The 19116-nt window shown below is 45.5% G+C and overlaps 1 protein-coding gene and 1 long non-coding RNA gene across 2 annotated transcripts in view; one reads left to right on the forward strand and one right to left on the reverse strand.

The window, feature by feature from the left end:
- LOC135896535 (uncharacterized) overlaps window positions 1–19116 on the forward strand; it is a 79182-nt gene that overhangs the window by 12254 nt on the left and 47812 nt on the right. The window lies entirely within an intron of this gene.
- Window positions 499–19116, reverse strand: part of LOC135897586 (acid-sensing ion channel 1-like) — a 40047-nt gene continuing 21429 nt past the window's right edge. Inside the window, exons 10-11 of the mRNA XM_070532699.1 lie at window positions 10459–10531; window positions 499–1568 (exon numbers count right to left, since the gene is read on the reverse strand). Of these exons, the coding sequence (XP_070388800.1) occupies window positions 1281–1568; window positions 10459–10531 (361 nt within the window). The 3' untranslated portion in view covers window positions 499–1280. The remainder of the gene's footprint in view (window positions 1569–10458; window positions 10532–19116) is intronic.

Below are 19116 nucleotides of genomic sequence, written 5' to 3' on the forward strand. Positions count from 1 at the left end.
ATACAGCCAAATTCCGGAATCGGTCGTACAGTCATCATTAGTGAGTCACTCCGCATACCATAACGCCGGTTACTGATTATACGTAGTATACCTACGGATCGTGTCCCGTTGGTTGCAATATGTTCAATGTGAGAGCACCAGTTACGGTTTCCGCCATATGTGATACCCATGTATTTAAGTGGTTCTACCTGGGAAATGATTCTCTCTCTGATCCTGTACTAATAATAACTGTATCGGCGTGGAAAGCAGGAAGACAAGGACTGCACTTTTATTTACGTTTAGTGACAGATGAAGGTTGTGAAACCACGCCTCTAGTGTACAAAGCTATGCTTGCAAAGAGAGGCAAAGAGAACTGATATCTCCCGCTGCCACGAAAAATGCAATGTCATCAGCATAGACATGCATCTCCATAGACATACATACGGAACTCATCATCATCAACTGGTTAAACAGTACAGGAGACAGAACAGCCCATTGGGGCACCTCTCTTGTCTGCTTGAACTAGAAAACAATGAGAAAAGCCTCTTTGAAAACAATGAAATTCTCTTAGAAATTCGAAAATGAATGCCGTTATATACCCAAGAAAATTGTAGTCTGTCCAGCAGTAGTGGGTACTCGATGCTATCATATTCTTTCGCTAAGTGAAGAGCCACTGATGCACTAAATTCTTTCCGATGCCGAGCAAGTTATTGGATACGGCTTTCCAAGCCTGCATGCGCACACCAAATGGAGAAACCAGGTCGGAAGCCTATTTGTTTTCGTGGATGATGATGATGATGATGATGATGATGATGATGATGATGATGGCCTCATATTATGGCTCGTACCCACACTGGGGGATTGGCCAAGGTGGAATGGGCTCCGCGTCGTCTTCGTCTTTCACACTGCCGTTCTCGGTGTCCAAAGAGTCTGTCTGTTTCTTACTTTTATTGGTGGCGCATACCCACTATGGTGGGTTGGCCAAAATTCGCATGAAATTTGAAGAAGGCATTTAGCTTTGACAGGAAAACAATAGAAACATCTGGGGAAGAATCAGAGGAATGAGGAATAGCACACCGTACTAAACATAAACAAAATACGTAACAAGAAAATAACCTCGAAGCAACTGGTACAACGCACCAATTGCTGCAAAGTAGACATCCGACAATGTACCAAATTGGTACTGGGAATCCAGGGTTGGTTCTCTCTCTCTTCTTGCTTGTCCTCTTTCGCTGGCTCGATGCGACGCTTTCTGGACGGGCGGCTATATATAGCTCGATGTTGCGAGCGCTCCCTGCAGGTCATCGCCACCGACTGGCAGTGCCCTGGTATAGTGACAGCGAGGGCCTCTGGAAAATAGGCATAGCGCGGCTCGTGTAGAACGTCTCTGGCACTGCGGCGGCCACCGGCCTCTCGACCTTCCACCAGGCGCTGGTGTCGGGCGCCTGCTGCCGGTTGCGCGATCTCCAGACCCGCAGCGCCGACAGCACCGAGCGGGCGATCACCTCGAATATCTCGAAGATCACGAGGAACGAGAAGCTCACGTACATCCCCAGTATGCCGCCCATGTTGCTCACCAGGTTCGAAGGCTGCAAAGAAAATATCAAGTAGAGTTCAGAAGCCACTCTCGATAGCGCTGAGATGGACTCTAATGTCAAGAACTGGGGTCGCGTGATCGCGGGTACTATTTGACGAATAAGCTGATCATGACGGGTGTTATAGAGGTAAATTAAAGTGTGGGAATTTACGTGCTAAAACTACGATGTGATTACGAGGCGCGCCGTAGTGGGCGACTACGGATTAATTTTGACCACCTTGGGTTATTTAACGTGCACCCTGTGAATTGTATACGGGAGTTCTTTTTTCTTTTCTTTCTTTTTTTTGCATTTCGCCCCCATCGAAATGCGGCCGCCGCTGCCGGGACTTGACCCCGGGCCCTCGGGCTTAGCAGTGCAACCCCAAAGCCACTGCACCGCTAAGCGGATGAGTGGTGAGCTAAATGTGGTAGCTGCGCGCGCGTTTAACTTGCAATGTATAGAACGGCAACTTCTGCTGCATGAGCTTCTCATTGCGCTGCCACTGAAGCACGTCGTGCTTCAGTGGCAGTTTCGCGCGCACGCGCGCACGCACGCACGCACGCACGCTCGCACGCACACCCACCCACCCACCCAACCACACACCCACCCAACCACACACACACACACACACACACACACACACACACACACACACACACACACACACACACACACACACACACACACACACACACACACACACACACACGCACACGCACACGCACACACACACGCACGCACGCACGCACGCACGCACGCACGCACGCACGCACGCACGCACGCACGCACACACGCACGCACGCACACACACACAGCGAGAGAGAGAGAGAGACTACTGTTTTGCGGACCGTGATGGGTCCTACCGTATAGGAGAGCATTGTATGGACGCATGGGGAAGGCTACCTCAATTCTGCAAGATCCGGAGAAACCTTTCCTTGCAGCACGGTAGCATACGCACGACCATCTCATGTCATAAGCCGATGCCGTTAGCTTATTCTTTCTGGATGCCATGGAAAGTGGTCGCCTTCCAGAAATCTGAACAAAGCGAATTTCAGCTGATTCTAGTGGTGTCATTGTCGTCCCGGGCAGACTGTGGAATAATTTGGCTCAGGTAATTCAAGGCACTTGTAGAGCGCAGAGGACATGAGCTGAAACACACTGCCACTGAGGGCACAGTTTGTGCACACTGACCAGTGCACTGAACTGTGCACTGAAGGAACACACTGAGGGAACAGCCGCTGGTAAAATAATATGCCATATTATCAATTAAGTATGCTCGGTTCGTAGTGCCGCTTTCCTTCTGCTGTTTTACATTAGAAATTTCAGGTCTGATCAAGAGTGGGTGGCGTAAATCCCCATATTGTGAATTAAAAAAAAACACGTTTTTCTCCAGATATATGAAGGGGGAGGAGACTTTGTGGAGGCATACATCTCCAATTCCATTAGTGAGCACAGTTCAAAAGTTGATCACAAATCCGCCAAGAATAACAGACACTTTTTAGAATATGTATGTAACATCCGGAAACAGGAATCACACATGCATGATGTTGCGCCTATTGGGCCTGCGTGTTCACTATGTAACACTCAATGGAGAAAGCACGAATGCAGTGCATTCGTTTTATCAGCACTGTTGTGTCTCTGGTATTATTGGTAATTCAACAAACGTACATTGAATGAATGTACGTTTATCAGTGAATGTAGGAGAGTACGTATCCGTCTTATGAATGGTGACCGTGACAATATTTATTTCAGTTCCGCATTATGCCGCGTGGCAAACCATGCAAAAAAAAAGAGAAAGAAATGGCAAAGAGGCTACGATAAAAAATTAGAGGACGCTTAAACTTCGCCTTTACGAGTGGAACGCGATAGTATTCAAAGATCTTAGCACTTGCTTCCCGGCAAGTGCTGCTTATGCAACCGTAATGTTTACCGGGAAACGCTCACGGCGAATGCTATGCACGAAGGCGAGCTTTCTGGCAGAGAGGGAGAGAGAGAGAGAGAAAACTTTATTGTTCAGTTGATCGGAGTTATGGCAGGTCTGGGTGGGGCCCTCAGTCCAGGGCTCCACTGGCTCTTGCGGCTCGCTGAGCTTTGTCCACGAGGGCCAATTGGCTCCCCTGATCCTCGCTTGCGAGTAGTGCCTCCCACTGCCGTCCGAAGTCTGTGACGCTTACAAAAGGTGAATTGACGTTGGTTGGCCGCGCCGTACATTGCCACGTTATGTGGGCCAGCGTGGGTTTTGCGCCGCACCACGGGCAGGTGTCGGCGTAATGTGTCGGGTGCTTCTTGTGTGAGAGGTTTAGGTGTGGGTATGAATTTGTTTGTATGCGACGCCAGTCTTGGGCTTGTCTTCCATTTAGTTTGCAGTGCGGAGGGCTGTAGGTCCGTCTCTCCCTCCTCTGATTCTCTAATATGTCGCGCACTGCGGACAGTGGTTCCTCTAGGGTTCTGGCCGCTGCTCGGTCGTTGCTTCCTAGAGCTATGCGGTCTGCCCTTTCGTTCCCGTCGAGTCCGTTGTGCGCGGGGCACCATGTAATGCCGTGGTCCAGGTCCAGTCGTGAGCCGAGTATTCTTCTGGCAGAAATGCGGCCTCTTGCGTGGGCCGATTCCGGAGGTATAGTGCAGAACCGTAGCAAAAAAAATACGTCATTTTCAGGTTTCTGTTATTATTTCGCATGTTTCATATTATGCGAAGCATACTAGCCGCACAACCACGCCCTTCCTTGCTTTGCCGCGCGCGGCTGCGTAGCTACCATATGACGTCATAACAGCTGCAAAAGCGGAGGCTCAACTCGTGCGCTCGCTTGCGGTCGCACAGATGGTACTGCGGCCTAACTCCCGCTCCTCCCGCTAGGGCACTGACGTCACAACAGCTGCAAGCCAGGCTCAACTCTAGCGCTCGCCTGCGGTCGCACAGCCGGTGCTGCGGCCTAACTCCCGTTCCTCCCGCTAGGGCACTGGCGTCATAACCACGGAAACGGCCGAAGAACGAGAAGTTCGGCTTGCCAAGCGACGTGCACAGTACGCGGCTAAACAGCAGCGTTCCTCCACAGAGTCCGAGGTAAAGGATGAAGTTGCGAGTGTATCTTGGAGTACTTCTACTCGCTCGGAGCAGCGAAATGCAACCAAGCAAAGAATACGTGCCGAAGAAACTCCGGAACAGAGGCAACAGCGTCTCGAAAAGGAACGTGATTACAGGAAGAGGCAAAGCGAGAAACGAAAGGAGCAGCTCGCAGAAGAGATGGTTTTACTACAGACGCAAGAATGCCTCACCGATGCCGATATAGAACAACGTGAGGCGGAACGTTGTGAAGAACATGCAAGAAGAGTTCGGGAGTTTGAGAGTTCACCAGGGAGTTTGACAGCAGTTCACCAGGCTAAAAAGTGGTTCAACAACTAAAATAAAGGCTAGTATGCTTCGCATCCTGGGCTTAACCTTAGCTAAGCCACAGCCATTTTTTCACTATGAGAAGATTTAACATAATATACATGCGCTGTCGGTGTTCTGTTTCATGACATTTGTTTGTGCGCTGTCATTCTGAAAATTCAGAGGAATAACTTTGTCAAGAATGTAAGACAAGATACGGGCAACTTTCGTGGCGGATTGGCGTGGCAATATAGCCCGAATATGCTGCATGTCATGTAACAAGGCGTGGCTCATATATTTACCTAAACATGTACGGGACTTTTCGCTCACGGGGGCGCCGGACGCCGACACCGACACGGGATTTTCTGCGACACGGGGCCATTAACGCTTTCGCGTTAACATTCTACAAATACTTTCTTCCGACATTCTCTAGTGCTCACACAGAGCAAAGTAGACAACTGTGCTAGGATTTTAACGCCACAGCGTTAAAGAGACACTAAAGCGAAACAATAAATCAGTTTATACTAATGAAGGATTGTTTGAGAACCCTGCAGGCAGTCATTTCAAAAAAATAGTTCGATTATTAGATGAGAAAATGAAGGTCCAAGTATCAGTATTTGAATTTCGCGCCGAAACCCCAGCGCCGGTACGTCAGCGTGACGTCAGGGATTCCAAAGTATGTTTTCGCATTTGGGCCGCGTTGGCTGAGCAAAGGTTGCCGAAACTTGCCATGTTCAATATATGGTTCCTTTAGAACACAATGTAGTCAATCTGTATCGCTATATATAATTACTAGGCCCTAGAAGCTTCCATCAATATCCTAGACGTCACAACCCCCAAGTGCGGGAACTCAAGTAGGCGTCGCCACCCGCATTTCGTTCTTGCGCTTTCTCTGGCTTACCAACTTGGGGGTTGTGACGTCTTGACGTCTTGTCGTTGTAAGAGTGGTGTTTTTGGTGTTGTAGAAAGGTAATTTACTGATTCAGAAGAAATGATTTTTCACTTTAGTGTCCCTTTAAGGAGCTCGTATCGAAGAAAAGCCGGTGTCAGCGGCGTTGGCAAAAATCCCGGAAGGCAATTCATATTGAAGCAAATACCAAACTACGTATACCCAACCAATTTTCTATCACCAAAGTTGCTCATACCTTGTCTTTCATTCTTTACAAAGTTATTTCTCGTAATTTCGAGAAGGGGAGCCCACAATCAAATATAATGCGAAAAAACATCGACAGTGCATGTCCTTTAAGTTAGCTCTTTTCAAACTGTAATATTAAAAGTGCGAAACAATAACAGGAGATCGATCCACGAAAGAGACCGCGTTTCTACAAGGAAGCTCGCCTTCGTGCATAGCGTTTGCAGCCAGCGTTTCCCGATAAACGTTACGGTTACATAACCTGCAGTTGCCGGGAAACATTAAAAGCAGTAAATGGTCTTTGAACCCTGTCGCGTTCCGCCTTTAAGAGGAAGCTTTAGCTCGGGCGCAACTCCAACGCGGCCTATTAAAATACATGCAAAACGCAAAAACGCTTTTCTGAGATAACCCCCGGACCGATTTTAATGAAATTTGTTGCATTTGAGAGAGAAAGTTAAATTATAGTGACTGTTGGAAGCGGAATTTCGATTCGTCTCCTGAATTTTGTTAAAAAGATTTTCGAGTATTCGGCTGTTCGAAAAAAATAGAAGCACGAAGTTTACAAATTCATAGCTCTGTATCAAGAAGAGATATCGCTGTTCTGTAAACAGCCTCCATTAGATCATTCAAAGCGGACAAATTCTATATGTCAATTTATATCTTACGTGAATTCGTTATGTTGTGTACAAGGGTTCTGCAAAAGCTTTATTTTCATATTACCAAGTTTTTCGAGATTCATGTATAACATATCAATTTTGTCCGTTTTAGATATACTATTAGATGCAATTCACAGAATTGTGATAGCATTTTTCGTTGCTAAGTTACAAAGTTGTAAACTTGATAGTTTCGTTTTCTGAAAATGTGCGATTTTTGCGAATTTTTAATAAAAATTTGACGACGTAAATAAAAAATTCGAAACCATCAGTCACTACATTCTAAGGTTTGTTTTTAAATGCAACAAACCTAGTCAAATTTGGTACAGTGGTTGCAGAGAAAAACGAATTCTCCTTTTACATGCATTTAGATAGGAGCCTGTTCAATTCTATCCATATTATAGTTTCTGATGTCCGCTGTCTTACGCTTGTTGATTAACTTAGAAAGTTCTGCCAGTTCTATTCTAGCTGTAGGGTTAGAGGCTTTCATACATTGGCGTTTCTTGATCAGATCTTTTGTCTCCTGCGATAGCTTACTGGTTTCCTGTCTAACGGCTTTACCACCGACTTCTATTGCGCACTCCTTAATGATGCCCATTAGATTGTCGTTCATTGCTTCAACACTAAGGTCCTCTTCCTGAGTTAAAGCCGAATACCTGTTCTGTAGCTTGATGCGGAATTCCTCTAGTTTCCCTCTTACCGCTAACTCATTGATTGGCTTCTTGTGTACCAGTTTCTTCCGTTGCCTCCTCAAGTCTAGGCTAATTCGAGTTCTTACCATCCTATGGTCACTGCAGCGTACCTTGCCGAGCACGTCTACATCTTGTATGATGCCAGGGTTCGCGCAGAGTATGAAGTCGATTTCATTTCTAGTCTCACCATTCGGGCTCCTCCACGTCCACTTTCGGCTAACCCGCTTGCGGAAAAAGGTATTCATTATCCGCATATTATTCTGTTCTGCAAACTCTACTAATAACTCTGCTCTGCTATTCCTAGAGCCTATGCCATATTCCCCCACTGACTTGTCTCCAGCCTGCTTCTTGCCTACCCTGGCATTGAAGTCGCCCATCAGTATAGTGTATTTTGTTTTGACTTTACCCATCGCCAATTCCACGTCTTCATAAAAGCTTTCGACTTCCTGGTCATCATGACTGCATGTAGGGGCATAGACTTGTACCACTTTCAATTTGTACCTCTTATTAAGTTTCACAACAAGACCTGCTACCCTCTCGTTAATGCTATAGAATTCCTGTATGTTACCAGCTATTTCCTTATTAATCAGGAATCCGACTCCTAGTTCTCGTCTCTCAGCTAAGCCCCGGTAGCACAGTACGTGCCCGCTTTTTAGCACTGTATATGCTTCTTTTGTCCTCCTAACCTCACTGAGCCCTATTATATCCCATTTACTACCATCTAATTCCTCCAATAACACTGCTAGACTCGCCTCACTAGATAACGTTCTAACGTTAAACGTTGCCAGGTTCAGATTCCAATGGCGGCCTGTCCGGAGCCAGGTATTCTTAGCACCCTCTGCAGCGTCACAGATCTGACCGCCGCCGTCGTCAGTTGCTTCGCGGCTGCTGGGGACTGAGGGCCGGGGTTTGATTGTTGTATTCATATGGGAGGTTGTGGCCAAGTACTGCACCAGGGTGGCCAATCCTGCTCTGGTGAGAGAGTGCGTTACCGGTTCTGTTCGCCGGGATCAGGCCGCACTCCAGGCCTGTTTGTGCGATTTTCTCAACACACGTTTTTTTTTTTGTATTTTCCGGTGGAGAATAGCGCGGCACCGGGATTTGAACCACGGTCCTCTTGCACGGGAGACAGATACTCTACCGTCCCCGCAGTAGTTAAATTAAAAAATTAATTTATGGGGTTTTACGTGACAAGACCACTTTCTGATTAAAAACAGTGAAGTAGAAACTAGGAATAGGCAAGAATCAGATGTGTGCGTTGAGAGACAAAGCCGGCAATATCGTTACTAATATGGATGAGATAGTTCAAGTGGCTGAGGAGTTCTACAGAGATTTATATAGCACCAGTAGCACCCACGACGATCGTGGAAGCGAAAATAGCCTAGAGGAATTCGAAATCCCGCAGGTAACGCCAGAAGAAGTAAAGAAAGCCTTAGGAGCTATGCAAACAGCTGTGTGTTACCAGTACTCACATATGGGGCAGAAACCTGGAGGCTTACGAAAAGGGTTCTGCTGAAATTGAGGACGACGCAACGAGCTATGGAAAGAAGAATGATCGGTGTAACGTTAAGGGATAAGAAAAGAGCAGATTGGGTGAGGCAACAAGCGCGGGTAAATGACATCTTAGTTGAAATAAAGAAAAAGAAATGGCCATGGGCCGGACATGTAATGAGGAGGGGAGATAACCGATGGTCATTAAGGGTTACGGACTGGATTCCAAAGGAAGGGAAGCGTAGCAGGGGGCGGCAGAAAGTTAGGTGGGCGGATGACATTAAGACGTTTGCAGGGACAACATGGCCACAATTAGGACATGACCGGGGTAGTTGGAGAAGTATGGGAGAGGCCTTTGCCCAGCAGTGGGCGTAACTAGGCTGATGATGATGATGATGAGATAGGAGCACCCGAGCTAAAGCTTCCTCTTAAGAGGAAGCTTTAGCTCGGGTGCTCCTATCTAAATACATGTAAAAGCAGAATTCGTTTTTCTCGGCAACCACTGCACCAAATTTGACGAGGTTTGTTGCATTTAAAAGAAAAACTTAAAATCTAGTGACTGTTGGTTTCGGATTTTTGATTTAGGTCGCCAAGTTTTAATTAAAAATGGGCAAAAATCGAAAATATTCAAAAAACGAAACTATCAAGTTTAGAACTCTGTATCTCAGCAACAAAAATAGATAATACAATTCCGTGAATTGCATGTAATAGTACATCTAAAGCGGACAAAATTGATAGGTTAAACACGAATGTCAAGAAATAATCTAGTAAAATGGAAATATGGGTTTTGCAGAACCCTTGTAAACAACGTAACAAATTCACGTAAGATATAAAATGACGAATCGAATTTGACCGCTTTCAATGATCTGATGGATATCGTTTACCTAACCGTGATATCTGCTCTTGGCGCAGAGTTATGAATTTGTAAACTTCGTGCTTCTATTTTCTTCAAGCTTTCGAAATTTTGAAAATCTTTTTAACAAAATTCAGGACTTAAACAGAAATTCCGCGACCAATAGTCGCTAGAATTTCACTTGCCCTCTCAAATGCAATAAATTTCATTAAAATCGGTCCAGGGTAAAATCGTTTTTGCGTTTAGTAAAATCGTTTTTGCGTTTTTGCACGTATTTGAATAGGCCGCGTCGGAATTGGGCACGAGCTAAAGCTTCCTCTTAAAGGCGAAGCTTAAGCGTCCTCCAAATTTGTTTGCTTATTCGATAGGATTCGTTGACATCACGAATTTAGCCACAGTGCGAAAAAAATGAACAATGATATAAACAGAATGCTGTGAAAATGTCAAGAGTAGCCTGGAATATACAGGTCAGCTTAGTGTTTTCAGCATGACCTCCTTTATAGTAATTGAGCTATCCCTACGATCTTTAGTTTTTTTTTTCGTTCCATATTTCTTTCATATATTCAACTTTAGCATGTGCAGGACTAATATGCAACTTGCCTATTAGAAAAAGAGGCCAATTAGAGTACCACTTTATTTTACCGACATTTAGAGGGTGTACATACATCGTCACTAGGCGCCTGGTCGTGCAATATAAATGTGCTGTTCACTTACGCTGTATTGAGCCACTTGTCGAACATTCTGCGCTGTGAGGCTTTGGAAGTAGATGACGACTTTGGCAGGGACGCTGTTAAAAAGAAAGTTAGCTTTAGATTTGATGGTAAATGAGCCGTTGCAAGTGCTTAATACATGGCAGCCTTCAAATTAGACTGCCAAGCATAACAAAGCCTTCTTTCAGGATACAGTTAAACAAGATAGGTTGTTACGTTGATTTGTAGCCGGCTAATTCTATTCACCGCCTCGACATGCCTAGTGAATGTGTTCGGGCACAACTGAGCCAACACCACCTATAAGACAGCACAAAGATTATGCTACTTGGCCCTACTGCCATATAATCTAATGGGGATGCTCCCGAGTAAGCCGCGGTGATTTTGACGTCACCGCTTTCGTCACGCCAGCCCTGGCAACGGAAATTTCGGGCTAGGTAGCACGACGTCATGAAACGGGGTGAACAGGCCTTGTGCTGTCTAGGTGGTGTTGGCTGAGCACGCTCATCTGGCATGCTAGACGCGTGAAAAGCGGTTTCATCCAATCTATAGTTGGTTCATGATAGCTAGTGACCTGCGAAAGGATTCACACCGCTCAGTACTATACAGGGCGTTTTTTTTTGTAGCTGCACCAAATTTTTTAAAGATTGCCTATGGCAGGTAGCATAATTCTAACCCGTGGTCTAGATTACTTGATGAGGCTGCCATTACTTGTACGAGAAACGAAATGTTAAATTCAATAATTAATGTAATTATGCTATATAACTCTTTCCCTATCATAGCAAAATAGGTGTTTTTTGTAGGTTACGGTAGATTATTTTTCTGAAGGAACTACCGCACTCAATATTTTACGTAATACGTAAACAAAAAGCAGAATGAATTCACTTTTCGCTCATAAAACTATTACTAACGAGATGTATGTCATAAAAAAGATATAATTTGCCACAAGGAAGATTGTGGGATAAAATTGAACAACGCTTGCAAAGACATGCTTTTGTCTACAAATAAAAATACGTTACAAAAATTATGATATACAAGATGTGTTGCCGTCTAATAGGCACTATCTCCGAAAAAATCAACATTTTTCGTTAATTAGGTATTTCGCTATAAAAATTTTACCGCAAGCACTACGGTGCACTACGGTTGGGCGTGCCGGGCTGCGGCCGCCGATATTCCGGGCTGGTTTGCGTCGTTGTCGCTCTCAAAGTATGACGAAAAGCCAGCATCGTGAGACTCGCTTCTGTTTGATCCATCGATACACTGTTAGCCGCAGATGCAGTGGAATCACATCTGTGATCACTCGAAGTGCGCGCGCCGTTCCCGGAGGCGGCCATTTTTCCTTTCTCCTTCGACGCTCGCGAAACTTCGGAGCGCATTCGAAATTTACCGCCTGGCGTGAAAAAAAATTGAAATGCTTGGAAAACAAAAGTCCCGTTTTTCTCTTTCACATCCAATATGGCAGAGTGTGTCCGCGAGCGACGCGTAAAGTCTCGGGAGCGGCGCTTGAAACCATCGACAGTGGGCGTCCATTTTTGCTCTCTACTTTGGCGATCCCGAAACCTCAAAGCGCGTTAAAAAATGGCTGTGGCTTAGCTAAGGTTAAGCCCAGGATGCGAAGCATACTAGCCTTTATTTTAGTTGTTGAACCACTGTTTATCCTGGTGAACTGCTGTTGCTTGGCTATATTTGGTTCGGCTAGACGAAGAAACAACTCATGCAGGCGAGCGCACGAGCTGAGACCCGGCTATGTAGCTACGCGGCCGCAAGCGAGCGCACGAGTTGAGCCTCCGCTTTTGCAGCTGTTATGACGTCATATGGTAGCTACGCGGCCGTGCGCGGTGCAGCAAGGAAGAGCGTGGTTGTGCGGCTACTATGCTTCGCATAAAAATGGCCAGGCTTAGCTTGGTTAAGCCAAGAATGCGTTGCATATTGCGCAAGTTGGGGCCCAGCTTTTCCTCAGGCTGTCGTGACGTCACGTCACGTGGTTGCGCTAAAGGTCAATAGTGGCTACCCGGCCGCGCCCAAGTGCTGAACTGAGTGATTGCATTATGCAACGCATAAAAATAGAAGCAACTTAATAACAAACATAGCAAACTTAAAAGAGAATAGACCCACATATAAGACGCGCGGCAATGAACAATGGCTCATACCCTCAATGGTAGCTACGCGGGCGCGCGCGGCGCAGCAAGGAAGAGCATGCTGGTGCGGCTAGTATGCTTCGCATAAAATAACGGCCTGGTAGGAAGAAAGCGAACTGCTTGGAAAAATATATATATATAGTTTTCCTCCTTCGCGTACGATAGCGCACTGTGTCCGTGAGCGGCTTGGAAGGTCTCGAAAGCGGCGTCTCAAACCATTGTTAGCGTGCTAATCATGCCCAATGGGCACGTTACGAAAAGAGTTAAGCTTTTTAAATTAATTACTTTACCCCACATATTTCAATCTACGAATTATGGCCTCTGAGTTCGCACGGCATATACACGTGGAACGAATTCTCTGGACGGCATCAGTTCCGAGATAATAATTTTCAGTGTCCGACGAAACGCATTGGCGTTCCAGCTACTTCTTTAAGACTCCGCTGTGTCATGTATTGAAGCGCAAAAGTAACTGGACCACCACTGCATTTCTATGGGTGCTTTGAAAATTAATATCTCGCAATTGGTGCTGTCCAGAGCATTCGTTCCAATTGGATACGCCATGGGCACTCAGCGGCTGTAATTCGTAGGTTGAAATATGTGGCGTAACGTAATTACTTAAAAAGCTTATTAGCGTAATTACATTAATTATTCACTCGATCATTTTGATTCCTGTAGGAGTAATGGCCGCCTCATTAAGAAATTTAGATCAGGGGTTAGAATCGTGGGTTAGACAATATTTAAAAAAATTTGATGCAGCTACAAAAAAAAAAAATTGGAGGACGCTTAAGCTTCGCCTTCAAGAGCGGAACGCGGTATCGTTATCGCACCCCGTACGCACCGCCCACTCATTCGCTCGGCATGCTCTTGAGTCACACAAAGACATAGTTTTCATATACATTTCCAAGTCCACAGCACAACTTATTTGTTCCAGGAGTACCACGCAGACGCATGACTTCTCGCCAGCAGCACGGCACACATCGCAGGGACGCTTTCCCACCAGACACGCTACGGCGCTGCGATCACGTCAGAGGCGTCCCGCATCGGACGCTGCACCTAGGAATCGCGCTGTGAGCAGAAAGAGGAGCCGCGTCGCCTAAACACGAGGGTTCGAGTGACGCAAGCTGGAAGTTGGAAGGGGAGAGAGCGAGAAAAATTATTAAACGCAAGGTTATTGGGGCATTCTCGCACCGGTCCCTTCACGGCCCCAATGTGCTTAAACGATACGAACGGGTGAAGCGGGCGAGTGGCGTGCCACCTGTCGGGGCAGTGCCATACATTGCGAGGAGGGGGTCTTCTGTGTTTGCCGCAAGATGGCTCTGCGTGTGCGCCAAGCGCGGAAGAAATTTAGCGGAAACGCACTTCGCTACTCGTTTAACTGCGACTTCTGTAATTTACATGCTGATAATTACCGATATACACCACAGTACAACTTTCTACGGCACATTTCTAAGGCAACACCGCATACACCAGAGGCGCTTTTGTCCCGCTTTGAACCATCAAACTCATGTGGTTTCAGGAGCTTGACACTTTGGTGTCTGTGATATCCTCTTTGAGTGCCTTTTGAATATGTAGTCTCTCGAAGTGATGTAATATTATTTTTCTGCACCAAGTGACCTACTTTGTACGCGTTTGATTGGTGTTGAAATCAAGGTAATAAAGAAAAAAAAAACTCATGGCTGAGTGGTAGCGTCTCCGTCTCACACTCCGGAGACCCTGGTTCAATTCCCACCCAGCTCATCTTGCAATTTGTTTTTACTTATTAATTGCCTTCCTGGATTTTTCGCTGACGGCCAACGCCGCCGACACCGGCTTTTCTGCGACACGAGCTCCTTAACGGCGTACGCCATGTATCAACTTGTCACACACAGACGCGGCGCGCAGTACGCTAACGTGGAGGGACGTTTTCAGGTTAATCATATATCCTTTCTTATTCTTGCGAGAAATCACAAGCGGCAGCTTCAAGTGTGATTTCTCCCTTGTAGTATTTTACAGCCGCTTCAGATTTCTAGGTGATCGAATACTTTGTTTGGTAACGCGCGAGGGAACCGCGAGCGTTTGAACTAAATGTTATCGGACCGTCGTAAGTGGCCACACACACTTATGCCATCCCATTAATGCCCCATGCACTAGACGTCTTTAGTCACCCTTGCTTCCAACCTTTTTATTTCCCTTTTCCCTTCCCCCAGCGAAGAACCGGTAGCCAACCAGAGCCAGAAGTTTTTGTGCTTAACATCCTTTCCGTCTCTTTTTTCCCTTCGTTTCCCTTTCTGGTCTTGCGCCCTCGTAAGAGGAACACATCGGCAAATCCACCGAGGGAAGTAAGTCACGTTTGTCCCGTCACCCTTTTCCCCAAAACCTTTGAATAAATATGATTGATCAATTTTTATCATGTGTGCTTGCAAACTCTTCACAGATGGCAGCTTTAAAGGAAAGGCTGACAGTTGAAGCCACATCATTACTGGTCATTAATTAAAGCGAAGCTCTCTTTCCCTACATTCCCGCATTTGGCGCGGCAGCCTGGCTGATGCTGGGTCGGTTTCTATTTCGGCGGATATAGTGGATGTATATCGACACGTATGTGTGCTTTATCATGTGTTCATCCTTTTTCCGGGGACCGCTTTTTCACGCGCTAACATAACGTTATCGCTACGCGCAAGGCGCGCCTATACATGCATCGGAACATTCTCGAATGTTATCGTTGATTCTACATCCGTTGTCTGTGTTGTCGCAAGACCTCTCGTAATCAGATTTTATGCGCGAGACGAATAGTGTAGTACTTTCTGGAAGGCACGCGGGCACCAGTGATTGCGCTGAAATGATGAAGAAAGAAATCCTTCGACGAGCCATCTACAACAGCCAACACGCTTGACACGAAGATCAGGTATCGACGATCGCCGCCTGCACTCGCCGCTATCGTTGTTCTCGAACGTTAGCACCCTTGTGGGCAAAAGTTCGCCCACTGAAGAGCTAATGAATGCGTAAGCGTTTCTATGTCTACCCAGCGAGGAAGCACGTCCGTCCTTCCGTCATGTAAGACGGATCGCTATTGTAGTGTATAACACAAAATAAATTCGAAAGCAAATATGCTGGTGGTGGTGAGTTTCGAAGCTACGACCCCGTGCTCACAAGGCGAGTGTCTCACCCACTGGGCTAAACACCACTTTTTTTTTATTGCATGAATTTTTAGCAAAACAAGAAAAACAAGGCACTGCAGAAATTTAGGGTGAATGAAAACATATTCAGAAGTCCCGCATGCACATGCAAGCGTCCAATAAAGGCATCCAGTCCGGCGCTGTTTCTTGTGCAGCGTATGCGCAATACGAACATAAGCAACAGATGCCTGAAAAAACAAGCGAGTGCTTCGGGGTGGTTCAGCGTGCCTGTCGCACATTCTACTGCGCCAAAGGCTATATGCAGGTCGCAGGGATCGTTAAAAGGTAGGAAACCAATTGTGCATGGTGTGATATCTAAATAGGTCTTAAGTGTTCTTTGGAGAAAGTCCCAGAAGAACAATGCATGCTTGCAATCTACAAAACATTAATCAATAATTTCTGCACATGTGGACAGAAACAGCAGTTTGTCGACCACGGCACGAAACAGCCCTTTTTTTTAAAACCAGGTTTTGAGAGGAAGAGTTGCCGAATGTAACTTAAAGAAAAATGTTTTGATCCATGGAGGAATTATCATTCGACGGATACACTTAAGTACATCCTGGATACGCCTAAGTAGATTCCAAATAAGCCGCACGATAATAGAGAACAGTAAAACAATGTGGCTACGAGTGCAGCAGAAATTTCTTTGCAGGAAGCAGTGAAAATATGATCCATAGTAAAGAGAGCCTTTAGAAAAGGAATGCCTTCAACAACCTCCTTCATGAAGCCCCAAGACCCGTTGGTGAATTTCTGACAGGTGACGATACAACTATTTCTGGAAGGTAATTGATTAATCCAAATTTTAACGTCTCAGAAATGGACTGTTTACATCAGGAAAGAATAACCGGGAAACAAGTTGCCTTACAAAAAGGTGAACTAGGCCAAGACTCCCACTATCAAGAGAAAAAAAAATGATATCACGCCGGATAACCTCAACAGGTGAGCACAATACATAGGTAGCAAACGCACGATGGAAAGCTTGCAACCTAAGCCGCGAGCAGTGCAATACCTGCAGGAAATACATAAGTCGAGCTGCTAGGAACACATTGCAAAGCTTCAGCACGGCTAAATATGGAGAGCTGCCTCCCCTGCCAGTTAACCTACGTTGTACTTCTGCAACTTCCGCTGACTAGTGACGATTACTGTTGTGATATTGAGAGAGGGGTACACCTAAGTACTTGAAGTCTTGCCTCCACTGAATACCTGCTAGGTGAGTTGGCATCGTACACCATGGACTTCACAAAAACCCTGAACTCTTCTCAAAGTTTGCTGCTACACTAGAATTTGAACAGAACTGCTGCGTTATGGCAAGTGCAGTCTTTTCTTGTCAGCACAGATGAAGGCATGGATCTCACTGAATAACAATTTCAACCCGTGGAATGTAGGATCTGAATTGCAAAAAGTTGAGGGATATCGCCCCATATCACTTTGCAACGTGGATTATAATATATTCGCGAATATATTAGATAGTGGTCTTCAAGAAGTAATTCGATCAGTAGTGGGAGACTATCAAACATGTGCCATTAGAGGAAGATCAATCAAGACAAACATCCACGTTGCGTGGTCTGTGCCAGAGCGTGTAGCAGAAAGTGTAGGTCAGGTCGCAATAGTTCAGGTTGATTTGGCAAAAGCGTTTGATAATGTTAATCATTACTTCCTGTTTCGTGTGTTAGAGCACATAAACAATGGGTGTCTTCATTTTAAAGGCAACACTATCTGTTATGCTAATGGCACAAGGCTAATAGTTAATAGTTGTCTGTACGAACCTATCTGCCTCAGAGCATCGGAAAGGCAAGGTTGTCCCTTCTCCCCTCTATTATTCACTTTGTATTTGAAACATCTTTGCAGCCGAATTATGTGGGCTAAACACCTACGCTTGCAGAAAGTGAATATACCTGAACCATATGAATGTGCTATACCTGCGGTGCAAAACAAATGACAAAGGAGAGCGGTTTCTATGAAGGCTTTGTTGAAAGATTTAGTGATGATGGAATAAAAGCCATCTATAGGACTACATATGTAGAGCCAACTTGTAGCACTGTAGACATCAAGAAAATTCCAACTTCGCGAAAATTGAATGCCAAACGTGCCACATCCCTGATGCATTTCGGTTGTCGCGGGTGCGCCTTCCTTCGGAGCATTCCTTCACCGACCGAATTGCTGCCGATATCTGAGGGCCATGCGCTTTGCGTCGCTCAACAATGACAGATAAGCAGTCAGTGAGTTGATCTGGATGGTAAGGAGTGATGAGGGATTCTATGGGTCTCGTCATGGTTGATGATGGTTACACGCGGGTGAATGAGGTGCTAAAGAGCGATAAGGGCTTATAATGACCGGATCACTTCTGATAAAGTTGATAAGGACTGATAGGGGTTGATAATGGTCGAACCGAGTCTGATAAGGTTTATAAGGACGATAATAGCTGACAAGAGTTGGCTCATGACCGATAAGGTTGATACAGATAAGAATTGATAACAATTGGATTGATTGTGATAAGGTTGATAACGACTGATAAGGGCTTATAATGGTAGGAGCAATTCTAGTAAGGTTGAAGACCGGTAAGGGCTGATAAGGGTAGGATCAAGTCCAATAAGGTCGACAGGGACCGGTTACAGTTGATAAGGGTTTGAACTTAATGAAGTGTATATTGAGTCATGTCAACTGCTGTAGACTGTTTTGTTGACCAGGGGACCAAGACCTCGTCAGGCTTTCTCGCCTTTAGTCTTTGTCTCCCGCAGGGAAATTTTGTGTTCTTCGTGCAAAATGAACATATTTGATTTGATATCGGTCGGATCAAGTTTGATAAGATTGATAAGGATACTGGGCTGCGTGGAGATGAGCAAATGGCACAATGCTTACGCATACTTGGACAATTCCAGTGGAGCCTCTGCGTGATTTTTTTTCGTGACTCGCACTTGTGCTATCGTTTTATTCTTCAACGTCACTATGACGTGACAATATACAAGCGTTATATGTGCATCGAATGAAAGTAATAAGGGCTGATATAACCCTTGTATGGGACTGACCAAGTATGCGCACCTCTGATCTGCGGACAAAAAGATAACTTCTTACATAAAATCTGAACATAACATGTCGGTTCAGAGGCATCTCTAAAGCAAGCCAATCTGTTAATAGAACGACAATTTATATTTGACATATTCTTTGATTTGCTTTATTTGTCTTGATTTCACCATTCGGTATGTGCCACTGGGGTGTACCCGTCTTTGTGTTACACTGTGACTTTCTGTGACACACTGTGACGCAAGATGCACAGAATCCCTAAATGTTGCCTGATACGTGTCGTACTTTTTTGTGCCTACAGCAGTCATCCTTCCCTCAACAAGCATCATACATCGCCTTCATTCTTGTGGTGTC

This window comes from Dermacentor albipictus, chromosome 1 (genome assembly GCF_038994185.2).
Source record: "Dermacentor albipictus isolate Rhodes 1998 colony chromosome 1, USDA_Dalb.pri_finalv2, whole genome shotgun sequence".
Taxonomy (NCBI): Eukaryota; Metazoa; Arthropoda; class Arachnida; order Ixodida; family Ixodidae; genus Dermacentor; species Dermacentor albipictus.